Source organism: Salvelinus alpinus, chromosome 20 (assembly GCF_045679555.1).
Source record: "Salvelinus alpinus chromosome 20, SLU_Salpinus.1, whole genome shotgun sequence".
NCBI lineage: Eukaryota > Metazoa > Chordata > Actinopteri > Salmoniformes > Salmonidae > Salvelinus > Salvelinus alpinus.
Window position 1 is genome coordinate 13,830,540 of NC_092105.1, and position 15,192 is coordinate 13,845,731.

The window sequence follows — 15,192 nt, forward strand, 5'->3', positions numbered from 1 at the left end:
TATATCTATATATATATACACACACACACAAAAACACACTTTCTTCAACCACCCCTGGATCAATGTAGATACACACACATAATGACTTCTTGGGCTAGTGAAAGGCTAGTAAAGTGTGTGTGTGTGTGTGTGTGTGTGTGTGTGTGTGTGTGTGTGTGTGTGTGTGTGTGTGTGTGTGTGTGTGTGTGTGTGTGTGTGTGTGTGTGTGTGTGTGTGTGTGTGTGTGTGTGTGTGTGTGTGTGTGTTGATCAGGAGAGAGACCGGTATGCCTATAAGATCCACCTGCTAGAGACGGTGGAACAGCTGAGGAAGTTCAACGCCAGGAGAAAGCTCAAGGTCCCCAAATTCTACTTTCCTTTTCTAGTTGGAATGACAATAGGAGTGTTATTGTTTTGGAACGTTTGGTGCTAAAATGGAGGATGGTTTATCTAACTGTCTGTGTCTGTCTCAGGGAGCCGTACTGGCAGCAGTCTCCAGTCACAAGTTTAACTCCTTTTATGGAGACCCACCAGAGGAGATGCCTGACTTCTCTGAAGACCCCACATCCTCAGGTAGAAGGAACACACACACACACACATATTGGTACACATACACATACATAAACAAACACACACCAACACACACACAGACACATCAACACAGACACACCCATGACAACAAGCTGTTACCACAGCGAGGTGAAAATCCAGAGACACTACTATCATTCAGGAAGAGGCAGTCCAGGGGCCTCCCGAGTGGCGTAGCAGTCTAAGAGGCGTTTCTAAGGTCCAGGGTTCATATCCCGGGCTGTCCCACAACCGGCCGCGGTCGGGAGTCCCATAGTACGGCGCACAATTGGCCCAACGTTGTCCGGGTTAGGGGAGGGTTTGGCCCAGCGTCGTCCGGGTTAGGGGAGGGTTTGGCCCAGCGTCGTCCGGGTTAGGGGAGGGTTTGGACCAACGTCGTCCGGGTTAGGGGAGGGTTTGGCCCAGCGTCGTCCGGGTTAGGGGAGGGTTTGGCCCAGCGTCGTCCGGGATAGGGGAGGGTTTGGCCGGTGGGGCTTTACTTGACTCATCCTGCTCTAGCAACTCCTTGTGGCGGGACGGGTGCATGCGGGCTGACCCCAGATGCCAGTTGAACGGTTTTTCCTCCGACACATTGTTGCGGCTGGCTTACAGGTTAATAAGCTGTAGGAGTTGCAATGATGAGCCAAGATCGAAAAAGGGGGGGGGAGAAAGAGGTAGTCCTGTGTCCTATGAGGTTTTGTCTTTTTCAAGGTGTTGTTTTCACAAACTATCTCTGTTATCATCTATACATAAGTCACTTTAATAACTCTATCCACATGTATATATTACCTCAATTACCTCGACTAACCGGTGCCCCCGTACATTGACTCTGTACCGGTAGCCCCTGTATATAGCCTCGCTATTGTTATTTTACTGCTGCTCTTTAATTATTTGTTACTTTTATTTATTTATTTATTTTTTCTTAAAACTGCATTGTTGGTTAAGTAAGCACCTGTTGTATTCGACGCATGTGACAAATAAGTTTGATTTGATTTTTGTCTAGTGACCTAACTCTTACACAGGTTTCTCAACCTTCAGTCCTAGAGAGCTACTGTACTGGGCCTGCAGGCTTTTGTTCCAGCCCATCAGTAATATACCTGATAAAAATAAAAAATAAATCTATAAATCATTGTCTCTAGACTGAAGATCATGATTAGTTGATCATTTAAATAAGGTGTGTTACAGCAGGAGTGGAGTCTCTAACCTCTGACACAGTACTGCTGTTCTTTTTGTTGGACTAACAAGTCAATTCAGCATCTCAGAAATCTTTGGGTGGTCTGCACTGTTTAGTCAGGGAATGTTTTCAGGGAATGTTTCAGGGAATGTTTTCAGGGAATGTTTCAGGGAATGTTTTCAGGGAATGTTTTCAGGGAATGTTTTCAGGGAATGTTTTCAGGGAATGTTTCAGGGAATGTTTTCAGTGAATGTTTCAGGGAATGTTTTCAGTGAATGTTTTCAGAGAATGTTTCAGAGAATGTTTCAGAGAATGTTTCAGAATGTTTCAGGGAATGTTTTCGGGAATGTTTTCAGGGAATGTTTTCAGTAAATGTTTTCAGGGAATGTTTTCAGAGAATGTTTTCAGGGAATGTTTTCAGGGAATGTTTTCAGGGAATGTTTTCAGGGAATGTTTTCAGGGAATGTTTTCAGGGAATGTTTCAAAGAATGTTTTCAGAGAACGTTTCAGGGAATGTTTTCAGAGAATGTTTCAGGGAATGTTTCAGCACGATTCCAGTTCTTATTTACCATTTTTGTGTCCATGTAGTGTAATGTAGTCCCTATATGAGAATGACATGTAATCTGTAATGTGATTGTGTTGTTTGTGTTAATGCTGCATGGTGATAGGACTACTAGTAGCAGAACGTAGGTATCCCTCCTCTAGGTTTATACTGCTCTGTGTGTCTGTTCTCTAACTGTCTGTGTTGTCCCTAGTTCTCTAGCAGTCAACTCTGTGATAGTTCTCTAGCAGTCAACTCTGAGATAGTTCTCTAGTAGTCAACTCTGTGATAGTTCTCTAGTAGTCAACTCTGTGATAGTTCTCTAGTAGTCAACTCTGTGATAGTTCTCTAGCAGTCAACTCTGAGATAGTTCTCTAGCAGTCAACTCTGAGATCCTGCTCTAGCAGTCAACACTGAGATCCTGCTCTAGCAGTCAACACTGAGATCCTGCTCTAGCAGTCAACTCTGAGATAGTTCTCTAGCAGTCAACTCTGAGATAGTTCTCTAGCAGTCAACTCTGAGATAGTTCTCTAGCAGTAAACTCTGAGATAGTTCTCTAGTAGTCAACTCTGAAATACTTCTCTAGCAGTCAACACTGAGATCCTGCCTACAGTATGTGTGCTTTGTGATTTGTGCATTTGTTGTTTTATTATTATTATTTGTCCCTTTAGCTTTTTCATATTCATTGTATTCTCTTTTGTGCTACTGTTGTGTTGCCTACATAACTGACACACATAACTGTGTGTGTGTGTGTGTGTGTGTGTGTGTGTGTGTGTGTGTGTGTGTGTGTCTGTACAGGGGCTGTGTCTCAGGTGCTGGACAGCCTGGAGGAGATCCATGCGTTGACAGACTGCAGTGAGAAAGATATAGACTTCCTACACAGTGTCTTTCAAGACGAGCATCTACACACACTACTAGACGTGAGTAGATATACACACGCAAATCAAATCAAATGTTATTTGTCACATACACATGGTTAGCAGATGTTAATGCGAGTGTAGCGAAATGCTTGTGCTTCTAGTTCCGACAATGCAGTAATAACCAACGAGTAATCTAACCTAACAATTCCACAACAATTACCTTATTACAAGTGTAAAGGAATGAATAAGAATATGTACATAAAAAAATATATATATATACTGTATATATATATATGAATGAGTGATGGTACAGAACGACATAGGCAAGATGCAGTAGATGGTATCGAGTACAGTATATACATATGAGATGAGTAATGTAGGGTATGTAAACATTATATGAAGTGGCATTGTTTAAAGTGGCTAGTGATACATTTTTTTCATGAAGTTTTACATTGTTAAAGTGGCTGGAGTTGAGTCAGTATGTTGGCAGCAGCCACTCAATGTTAGTGGTGGCTGTTTAACAGTCTGATGGCCTTGAGATAGAAGCTGTTTTTCACTCTGTCGGTCCCTGCTTTGATGCACCTTTACTGACCTCGCCTTCTGGATGATAGAGGGGTGAACAGGCAGTGGCTCGGGTGGTTGTTGTCCTTGATGATCTTTATGGCCTTCCTGTGACATCGGGTGCTGTAGGTGTCCTGGAGGGCAGGTAGTTTGCCCCCGGTGATGCATTGTTCAGACCGCACTACCTTCTGGAGAGCCTTGTGGTTGTGGGCGGAGCAGTTGCCGTACCAGGCGGGGATACAGCCCGACAGGATGCTCTCGATTGTGCATCTGTAAAAGTTTGTGAGTGCTTTTGGTGACAAGCTGAATTTCTTCAGCCTCCTGAATCATACAGTCTCTCCTCTAACAATCGTACAGTCTCTCCTCCTCTAACAATCGTACAGTCTCTCCTCCTCTAACAATCATACAGTCTCTCCTCTAACAATCGTACAGTCTCTCCTCCTCTAACAATCATACAGTCTCTCCCCCTCCACCAATCATACAGTCTCTCCTCCTCTAACAATCATACAGTCTCTCCTCCTCTAACAATCATACAGTCTCTCCTCCTCTAACAATCATACAGTCTCTCCTCCTCTAACAATCATACAGTCTCTCCTCCTCTAACAATCATACAGTCTCTCCCCCTCTAACAATTATACAGTCTCTCACCCTCTAACAATTATACAGTCTCTCCTCCTCTAACAATCATACAGTCTCTCCTACAATCATACAGTCTCTCCTTCTCTAACAATCATACAGTCTCTCCTACAATCATACAGTATCTCCTCCTCTAACAATCATACAGTCTCTCCTCCTCTAACAATCATACAGTTTCTCCCCCTCTAACAATTATACAGTCTCTCCCCCTCTAACAATCATACAGTCTCTCCCCCTCTAACAATCATACAGTCTCTCCCCCTCTAACAATCATACAGTCTCTCCTCCTCTAACAATCATACAGTCTCTCCTCCTCTAACAATTATACAGTCTCTCCTCCTCCACCAATCATACACTCTCCTACAATCATACAGTCTCTCCTCTAACAATCATACAGTCTCTCCTCCTCTAACAATCATACAGTCTCTCCTCCTCCACCAATCATACAGTCTCTCCTACAATCATACAGTCTCTCCTCCTCTAACCATGATACAGTCTCTCCTCCTCTAACAATGATACAGTCTCTACTCCTCCACCAATCATACAGTCTCTCCTCCTCTAACAATCATACAGTCTCTCCTCCTCTAACAATCATAGTCTCTCCTCCTCTAACAATCATACAGTCTCTCCTCCTCTAACAATCATACAGTCTCTCCTCCTCTAACAATCATACAGTCTCTCCTCCTCTAACAATCATACAGTCTCTCCTCCTCTAACAATCATACAGTCTCTCCTCCTCTAACAATCATACAGTCTCTCCTCCTCTAACAATCATACAGTCTCTCCCCCTCTAACAATCATACATATTCTAATAACATTTCGTCTGTTCCCCTGCCTCTCCTCTCGCTCTCTCCATTTCAATCTCTCACTCTCCAGTACTTTCTCTCTCTCTCTTTATTTTTTTTCTCTCTCTCTCTGTCTCACTCTCTGTCCCACTGTTTTGACAGTGTTTTCTGTGTTTTGTCTGTCACCCAGAACAGCCAAACACCAAATCTCTCTGCTCTAGAGGGCACCAGTAGTTCACTGCCATATCACACACACACACACACACACTGCCAGGGAAGCCAGGCTGCGCTCCTCATGATTTCATGCCACATTAGGAGAGAAGCTTTCTGGCTGGGAGAAACATGGTGTGTGTGTGTGTGTGTGTGTGTGTGCGCCGTGTGTGAGTGTTACTTTAGGCTAGCTGGCTAGGAGGAACTGGATGTTACTAAAGTGTTTAAAGTTCACTTGAGGCCTGTTGACTCTAGAAACTTATCTTAATCCTGTCAGGGTCTTGGTAACACTTGAAACCTTTTATCACAAGACCAACATATAACAGTAAACGTCAGCTTATGGCAGCTGATTTACTGCAACACAGACATAACACAAACCGTTATCTAGGTAAGTTGGCTGGCTAACGATAACTAGCTGACACAGAACAGTTTGTGTCATGCCTTCATTAAGGCAGTTGTTTTAAGCTGACACATATGACACTGTAATGACATACAGTATATCACAAAAGTGTGTACACCCCTCACATTTTTGTAAATATTTGAGTATATCTTTTCATGTGACAACACTGAAGAAATGACACTTTGCTAAAATGTAAAGTAGTGAGTGTACAGCTTGTATAACAGTGTAAATTTGCTGTCCCCTCAAAATAACTCAACACACAGCCATTAATGTCTAAACCGCTGGCAACAAAAGTGAGTACACCCCTAAGTGAAAATGTCCAAATTGGGCCCAATTAGCCATTTTCCCTCCCCGGTGTCATGTGACTCGTTAGTGTTACAAGGTCTCAGGTGTGAATGGGGAGCAGGTGTGTTAAATTTGGTGTCATCGCTCTCACACTCCCTCATACTGACTGGTCACTGGAAGTTCAACATGGCACCTCATGGCAAAGAACTCTCTGAGGATCTGAAAAAAAGAACTGTTGCTCTACATAAAGATGGCCTGGGCTATAAGAAGATTGCCAAGACCCTGAAACTGAGCTGCAGCACGGTGGCCAAGACCATGCAGCGGTTTAACTGGACAGGTTCCACTCAGAACAGGCCTTGCCATGGTCGACCAAAGAAGTTGAGTGCACGTGCTCAGCGTCATATCCAGAGGTTGTCTTTGGGAAATAGACGTATGAGTGCTGCCAGCATTGCTGCAGAGGTTGAAGGGGTGGGGGGTCAGCCTGTCAGCGCTCAGACCATACGCCGTACACTGCATCAAATTGGTCTGCATGGCTGTCGTCCCAGAAGGAAGCCTCTTCTAAAGATGATGCACAAGAAAGCCCACAAACAGTTTGCTGAAGACAAGCAGACTAAGGACATGGATTACTGGAACCATGTACTGTGGTCTGATGAGACCATGATAAACGTATTTGGTTCAGATGGTGTCAAGCGTGTGTGGCGGCAACCAGGTGAGGAGTACAAAGACAAGTGTGTCTTGCCTACAGTCAAGCATGGTGGTGGGAGTGTCATGGTCTGGGGCTGCATGAGTGTTGCCGGCACTGGGGAGCTACAGTTCATTGAGGAACCATGAATGCCAACATGTACTGTGACATACGAAGCAGAGCATGATCCCCTCCCTTCGGAGACTGGGCCGCAGGGCAGTATTCCAACATGATAACGACCCCAAACACACCTCCAAGACGACCACTGCCTTGCTAAAGAAGCTGAGGGTAAAGGTGATGGACTGGCCAAGCATGTCTCCAGACCTAAACCCTATTGAGCATCTGTGGGGCATCCTCAAACGGAAGGTAGAGGAGTGCAAGGTCTCTAACATCCACCAGCTCCGTGATGTCGTCATGGAGGAGTGGAAGAGGACTCCAGTGGCAACCTGTGAAGCTCTGGTGAACTCCATGTCCAAGAAAGTTAAGGCAGTGCTGGAAAATGATGGTGGCCACACAAAATATTGACACTTTGGGCCCAATTTGGACATTTTCACTTAGGGGTGTGCTCACTTTTGTTGCCAGCGGTTTAGACATTAATGGTTGTGTGTTGAGTTATTTTGAGGGGACAGCAAATTTATACTGTTATACAAGCTGTACACTCACTAATTTACATTGTAGGAAAGTGTCATTTCTTCAGTGTTGTCACATGAAAAGATATACTCAAATATTTACAAAAATGTGAGGGGTGTACTCACTTTTGTGATATACTGTACATCCAGACCTCTGTTGACCCTGTGGGCTGGTTTATTTTGTTCTTTATGAGTTAGCATTAAGCCTTGAGAGCTACGGCAACAATATCTCATGTCTAAGGATGGGGAGTCTGGAGGGGGTTGGGAGGGGGAGTTAAAAGGGTTGATGGAGAATGGACGAAGGGGGGGGGGAGGAGTCAGTGAGGAGGAAGGAGTTAGGGAGGAGGAAGGAGTCAGTGAGGAGGAAGGAGTCAGGGAGGAGGAAAGGGGAGGAGGGAGGAGTTAGGGAGGAGGAAGGAGTTAGGGAGGAGTTAGGGAGGAGGAAGGAGTCAGTGAGGAGGAAGGAGTTAGGGAGGAGGAAGGAGTTAGGAAGGGGGAGGAGGAAGGAGTTAGGGAGGGGGGAGGAGGAGGGAGTTAAGGAGGGAGTTGGGGGGGTTAAGGAGGGAGTTGGGGAGGATGGAGTTAGGGAGGAGGAGGGCGTTAGGAAGGGTGAAGGAGGAAGGAGTGGAGGAGGAGGCTATTGCTTTCGGACCCTGCCCCAGGGGCTGAATGGGTGCAAGATGAGAAGTAGAAAGAGACTCTCTCCCTGGGAAGGCCTTTCACTAGGAACCTGTTGCTGCAGATGTCATTCAAAACCCAGACCCAGCTGAAGAGAGAGCGATATAGAGAGAGCGAGCCAGACTCCATCACTAAAAATTGAGAGAAGAGCGAGCCAGACTCCATCACTGAAAAGAGAGAAAGATAGAGCAACCACAGACTCTTTCAACTGAAAAGAGAGAAAAACCTCCACATTGCTGCTCTGAAAGCCACAGAAAGAAGGAGAGCGACATAGAGAGAGACCCAGCCTGAAAAGAGAGAGAGAGAACAATGGGTGCTATTGTCAGGCCTTAGTCCCTTTCACTGCTGTTTCTCCAGGCGCCAGACTCCTGCAGTAGGCTATCTGTGAGTACATCTGTAGGGCTGACGTTACCATCCTCTCCACTCAGACACAGAGAGGCTCAGGGAAACTACAGATCCACTCGGCACGGAATGGACGTACTGTAACAGTAGCCTACTGAAGTCTGGATGCTAAGCTAGTTTAGCGCTTGTTGTGTCTATTCTCTTCTGGGTTAGGGCGTGTGGCTACTGCTTGGGATCTGGTTGGTGAGTCGATCTTGTTGCTTGTTTGTGTGTGTGTGTGTGTGTGCGTGCGTGTATGTGTATCAGTGGTGTATTAGGGCGACAGTTAGCCTAGCGGTTGAGAGTGTACCCTGTGTGTTTTAACTTGAAGGTGAAAGTGAGCGATGGGCCAGTAATCGAAAGGTCGCTGGTTCAAATCCCAGAGATGACAAGGTGAAACACTGTTTATGTGCCCTTGAGCAAGGCACTTTACCCCAATTGCTCGTGTAAATCGCTCTGGATTAGTGTCTGCTAAATGGGGATGGAGTAAGGCTCTGTTTCTCTCTTTGTAAGGAGAAGATGGTTGGTTGTATGTTTTCACTGTGACGTCAGACACAACAGTGATGTTACATGACTGTGTATATATTCACTTCATATGATAATACATACCATTCAGCAGATGCTTTTACCAATGTGACTTACAGTCATGCATGCATACGTTTGACGTATGAGTGGCCCCAGCGGGAATCGAACCTACAACCCTTGGCTTTGCAAGCGCCGTGCACTAGCAACTGAACCATACTGGACAGCACTTACAATTGTTTTGGTAATACTTTCCTTGACACCCAGTGTAATAACAAAAAATGGCTACTTTGAAGAATCTCAAATATAAAATATATTTTGATTTGTTAAACACTTTTTTGGTTACTACATGATTCCACATGTGTAATTTCATAGTTTTGATGTCTTCACTATTATTCTACAATTTAGAAAATAGTAAAAAATAAAGAAAAATCCTGGAATGAGTAGGTATGTCCAAACGTTTGACGGGTACTGTATACTCATTAACTATGTAGTATACAGTATGTTAGTATTGGTATTTGAACACAGCTCGGGTCCTCCTACAGTAAATGAACAGTCTGTTTTATAAGAAACGTTTAACGGAGCACTTCACAGACGGCAAGCAACAGCATCATGGTGAAAGAATGAGCCGTAGATTAATAATATATGGAACATAGTTGATCTAAAAGCAACAGTTCCTCTTCCCTGCTGAGACTTTCCTTCATAACACCTACACTCACTCATAAGCAGGCTGTGTGTGTGTGTGTGTGTGTGTGTGTGTGTGTGTGTGTGTGTGTGTGTGTGTGTGTGTGTGTGTGTGTGTGTGTGTGTGTGTGTGTGTGTGTGTGTGTGTGTGTGTGTGTGTGTGTGTGTGTGTGTGTGTGTGTGTGTGTGGTTCTGAGGTAAGGAACAGTAGAAGCAAACAGGGAGACAGAGCATCTGAACTCTGAACTTTCTCCAGGAACCAGCGTCTCCCCTGTACACTCCCCACTATCACACACACACACACACACAACACACAGACATCTGTCTAAACATGGTTGACTCTATCTCCCACTGCCAATGCAGGCACCACAGACATCTCAAACATTCATAAATACTCTCCTTGTTTTCCCATAAAATAACCCCTTTAATGGAGCTTAACAATGACACCGCAGACTAATCCGGTATCTGAATATCACTGTGTGTTAGTGTTTACGTTACAAGTAGCACACATATTTGCTCATTACAAATAAGTTCACAGGATGTGCATGTCTACATAAACGGTGCCGTTCCAAGCAGATCTGTAGTTAAGACTTCTAAGTGATAGGTGAGTGGGGATGCAGGTAGCCTAGTGGGTAAGTGCGTTGGGCCAGTAACCGAAAAGGTCGCTAGGTGAAAAATCTGTCAATGTGCCCTTTAGCAAGGCACTTAACCCTAATTGCTCCTGTAAGTTGCTCTGGGTTAGAGCATCTGCTAAATGACTAAAATGTCAAATGTAGAAAGACACATGAACTAACTGTTATCAGCTGAATAGTTTTCATGTCTGTTATTCTTGCCTCATCTCGTTGTTGAGACCAGTGGTAATCATTTCGTGATAGTACTGTCTGCCTGCCTTGTCTCTCTGGTCAATGGGAGGACACAAGGCATACATGTAGGTCTAGGGGCTATGGCGAAATACCTATTTTGAAAGAGCAGTGTTGTCTATGTGTGTGTGTGTGTGTGTGTGTGTGTGTGTGTGTGTCTGGGGGGGGGGGGGTGTATGCCAGTGTACTTGCTCTCTCATGATGTCAACTACTCTCCTTTTGAAGTTCTACATTATTACATTATTCAACCCAAATCCCTCTATGAAAATCATGAGTTAGTTCTTGTATCATAAGAGTCATTTTATTTAATGGCTGCCTTCTCAACTGAGCTCTGTTTCTCTCCTCTCGGCATTGTGACCTTTGAACCAGTCATTTCTGCTTGTCCTGGTTAGACTACTCACTGTGTGTACAGATTCTGTACCACAGGAGCTTGGTGGCACCTTAATTGGGGAGGATCAGTGGAACGGTATCAAATACATCAAACACATGTGTTTAATGCCATTCCATTTGCTCTGTACCAGCCATTATTATGAGCCGTCCTCCCCTCACCAACCTCCACTGGACACAGCGATTCATGCTCACAGTGCATGCACACACGAAGACACACACATAAAAACAAACACACAACCTCAGCTGTTGATCCTGTATAGTCAGCTGGTTCGTTGCAAACAGAGACAAAGTGTTGCTCCCCTTTCAGTCTGCATCATAAATTATCATATATTTTTCCTACATTGTAAATGTCCTTTTTTTAATGTTTAAATGAAAGCAAGCAATTGTCAGCATTGATGAGAGGCTGGCACTGAAGACAACAGGTCATTCGGAATACACACAGAGAGAGAGAGAGAGAACCAACATGTATTATTCAGCCATTGAACTGATTTTGTTGGTTTATAATGTGTTGTGTGTCGTGTTGTTTCAGCTTTACGACAAAATCAACACAAAGTCATCGCCCCAGATCAGAAACCCCCCCAGCAATACTGTACAGAGGGCCAAGGAGGTGAGCCTGCGCTCGCGCACACACTCACACACACACACACACGTACACACACACACATACATACACACACATACATATTGATACAATATTGTGTTGTGTGCTTGTTACCATGCTTGTGTATAAGATATTATTCATGATGATTGATGACGTGATCAACTCTATAGATCACAGTACGCTGCTTCATAACTCCCTGACCACACACTCTGCTTAATCAACACGGCTCTAGCCATTAACACATCTCTCTACTATTCATTAGGTTCACATCTCAAACAGCACCCTATTTCTCATGTAGTGCACTATGTTTGACCACAGCCCAGATGTGGCTCTGATCAGAACAAGTCCAAACTGGTGCCCAATGTGTGGAATAAGGAATCTAACTCTTCACTGCTGTTATCTACTTCGGCTATCTGCTGCTTGTTTAACATTGGGTCAAGCTGGCCTGAGGTCAGTGTTTGAAGGAGTTGAACCTCTTCTCCTCTCCTCTAACCTCTTTAGTTTTTTCCTCAAAATAACAACAACCTCATAGCTATGTGTCACCAGCTAGGTAACAAATCTGGGTTGTCCACAACACAAAACTCAATACTATGTTGGCTTTCTGAGCTAAAGACCAGCCGTTAGGCTCTGGGAGCTAACATGAATCTTCAGGTTTCAGGCAAGGTTACTCATCAAGAGAGTGTAGTTCATGAACCACCTCCACTACATAAGGACACATGCGCGGCTGTCCTACTGGGCCATGTCTTATGACAGCCCCAGACAGCTTTACATTAGGATATAACTGTAACGTGGTTAGATGTGAGAGCTACACCTCAGTAAAGCACGGTGGAGGTGAAGTGGTGACGTGGAGGTGTACAGAAGGGTGTAATTGTGTAGCTCAGTTGGTTGAGCATGGATCTCGCAAGTCCAAGGATAGTGGGTTCAATTCCCACTGGGGTCATGCAAAAATATATGCACTCATGACTGAAAGTTGCTTTGGACAGAAGTGTCTGTTAAATGTCATGTATTATTATAATATACCCTCAGCAAAAAAAAGAAACATCCCTTTTTCAGGACCCTGTCTTTTCAAAGATAATTTGTAAAAAATCCAAATAACTTGTGGAACGGTCGTTAAGACACTAACAGCTTACAGACGGTAGGCAATTAAGGTCACAGTTATGAAAACTTAGGACACTAAAGAGGTCTTTCTACTGACTCTGAAAAACACCAAAAGAAAGATGCCCTGCTCATCTGCGTGATGAGGCATGCTGCAAGGAGGCTTGAGGACTGCAGATGTGGCCAGGGCAATACATTACAATGTCCATACTGTGAGAGGCCTAAGACAGCGCTACAGGGAGACAGGAAGGACAGCTGATCATCCTCACAGTGTCAGACCACATGTAAAAACACCTGCACAGGATCGGTACATCCGAACATCACATCTGCGGGACAGCTACAGGATGGCAACAACAACTCCCCTTGTTACACCAGGAATGCACAATCCCTCCATCAGTGCTCAGACTGTCCGCAATAGGCTGAGAGAGGTTGGACTGAGGGCTTGTAGACCTGTTGTGAGGCAGGTCCTCACCAGACATTACCGGCAACAATGTCGCATATGGGCACAAACCCACTGTCGCTGGACCAGACAGGACCAGGGGTGATGGTTGGATTTGCGTTTATCGTTGAAGGAATGAGCGTTACACCAAGGCCTGTACTCTGGAGCGGGATCGATTTGGAGGTGGAGGGTCTGTCATGGTCTGGGGCAGTGTGTCACAGCATCATCGGACTGAGCTTGCTGTCATTGCAGGCAATCTCAACGCTGTGCGTTACAGGGAAGACATCCTCCTCCCTCATGTGGTACCCTTCCTGCAGGCTCATCCTGACATGACCCTCCAGCATGACAATGCCACCTGCCATACTGCTCGTTCTGTGCGTCATTTCCTGCAAGACTGGAATGTCAGTGTTGGCCAGCGAAGAGCCCGAATCTCAATCCCATTGAGCACATCTGGGACCTGTTGGATCGGAGGGTGAGGGCTAGGGCCATTCCCCCCAGAAATGTCCGGGAACTTGCAGGTGTCTTGGTGGAAGAGTTGGGTAACATCTCACAGCAAGAACTGGCAAAGCTGGTGCAGTCCATGAGGAGGAGATGCACTGCAGTACTTAATGCAGCTGGTGGCCACACCAGATAGTGACTGTTACTTTTGATTTTGACCCCCAATTTGTTCAGGGACACATTATTCAATTTTCTGTTAGTCACATGTCTGTGGAACTTGTTCAGTTTATGTCTCAGTTGTTGAATCTTGTTATCTTCATACAAGTATTTACACATGTTCAGTTTGCTGAAAATAAACACAGTTGACAGTGAGAGGACATTTCTTCTTTTTCTGAGTTTAGAAGACTATGACTCTGATCTAGGATCAGATTCTAGGGTACTGGTCCTGTAGTAGGACTGGTTCTGTAGTAGGACTGGTTCTGTAGTAGGACTGGTTCTATAGTAGGACTGGTTCTATAGTAGGACTGGTTCTGTAGTAGGACTGGTTCTGTAGTAGGACTGGTCCTGTAGTAGGTCTGGTTCTGTAGTAGGACTGGTTTTGTAGTAGGACTGGTTCTGTAGTAGGACTGGTTCTATAGTAGGACTGGTCCTGTAGTAGCACTGGTTCTATAGTAGGACTGGTTCTATAGTAGGACTGGTTCTATAGTAGGACTGGTTCTGTAGTAGGACTGGTTCTATAGTAGACCTGGTTCTGTAGTAGCACTGGTTCTATAGTAGGACTGGTTCTGTAGTAGGACTGGTTCTGTAGTAGGACTGGTTCTATAGTAGGACTGGTTCTGTAGTAGGACTGGTTCTGTAGTAGGACTGGTTCTATAATAGGACTGGTTCTGTAGTAGGACTGGTTCTAGAGTAGGACTGGTTCTATAGTAGGACTGGTTCTAGAGTAGGACTGGTTCTATAGTATGACTGGTTCTAGAGTAGGACTAGTTCTGTAGTAGGACTGGTTCTGTAGTAGGACTGGTTCTATAATAGGACTGGTTCTAGAGTAGGACTGGTTCTATAGTAGGACTAGTTCTGTAATAGGACTGGTTCTATAATAGGACTGGTTCTGTAGTAGGACTGGTTCTGTAGTAGGACTGGTTCTGTAGTAGGACTGGTTCTATAGTAGGACTGGTTCTATAGTAGGACTGGTTCTGTAGTAGGACTGGTTCTATAGTAGGACTGGTTCTAGAGTAGGACTGGTTCTGTAGTAGGACTGGTTCTAGAGTAGGACTGGTTCTGTAGTAGGACTGGTTCTAGAGTAGGACTAGTTCTGTAGTAGGACTGGTTCTGTAGTAGGACTGGTTCTGTAGTAGGACTGGTTCTGTAGTAGGACTGGTTCTGTAGTAGGACTGGTTCTGTAGTAGGACTGGTTCTGTAGTAGGACTGATTCTGTAGTAGGACTGTTTCTTTAGTAGGACTGGTTCTGGAGTAGGACTGGTTCTGTAGTAGGACTGGTTCTGTAGTAGGACTGGTTCTATAGTAGGACTGGTTCTAGAGTAGGACTGGTTCTGTAGTAGGACTGGTTCTAGAGTAGGACTGGTTCTATAGTAGGACTGGTTCTAGAGTAGGACTGGTTCTGTAGTAGGACTGGTTCTGTAGTAGGACTGGTTCTATAATAGGACTGGTTCTGTAGTAGGACTGGTTCTGTAGTAGGACTGGTTCTGTAGTAGGACTGATTCTGTAGTAGGACTGTTTCTTTAGTAGGACTGGTTCTGTAGTAGGACTGATTCTGTAGTAGGACTGATTCTGTAGTA

At 44.8% G+C, this 15,192-nt stretch overlaps 1 protein-coding gene across 12 annotated transcripts in view; it reads left to right on the forward strand.

Annotated features, from left to right (window-relative positions):
- The window catches only part of LOC139547140 (peripheral plasma membrane protein CASK-like), a 225,368-nt gene that overhangs the window by 164,905 nt on the left and 45,271 nt on the right, over nt 1-15,192 (forward strand). For 8 of the 12 annotated variants that reach the window (XM_071356176.1, XM_071356175.1, XM_071356174.1 and 5 more), the window contains exons 9-13: nt 253-336; nt 452-551; nt 2,388-2,405; nt 3,059-3,180; nt 11,353-11,430. In XM_071356176.1, the coding sequence (XP_071212277.1) occupies nt 253-336; nt 452-551; nt 2,388-2,405; nt 3,059-3,180; nt 11,353-11,430 (402 nt within the window). The remainder of the gene's footprint in view (nt 1-252; nt 337-451; nt 552-2,387; nt 2,406-3,058; nt 3,181-11,352; nt 11,431-15,192) is intronic. The other 4 variants (XM_071356184.1, XM_071356180.1, XM_071356182.1 and 1 more) reach the window with 1 other exon arrangement.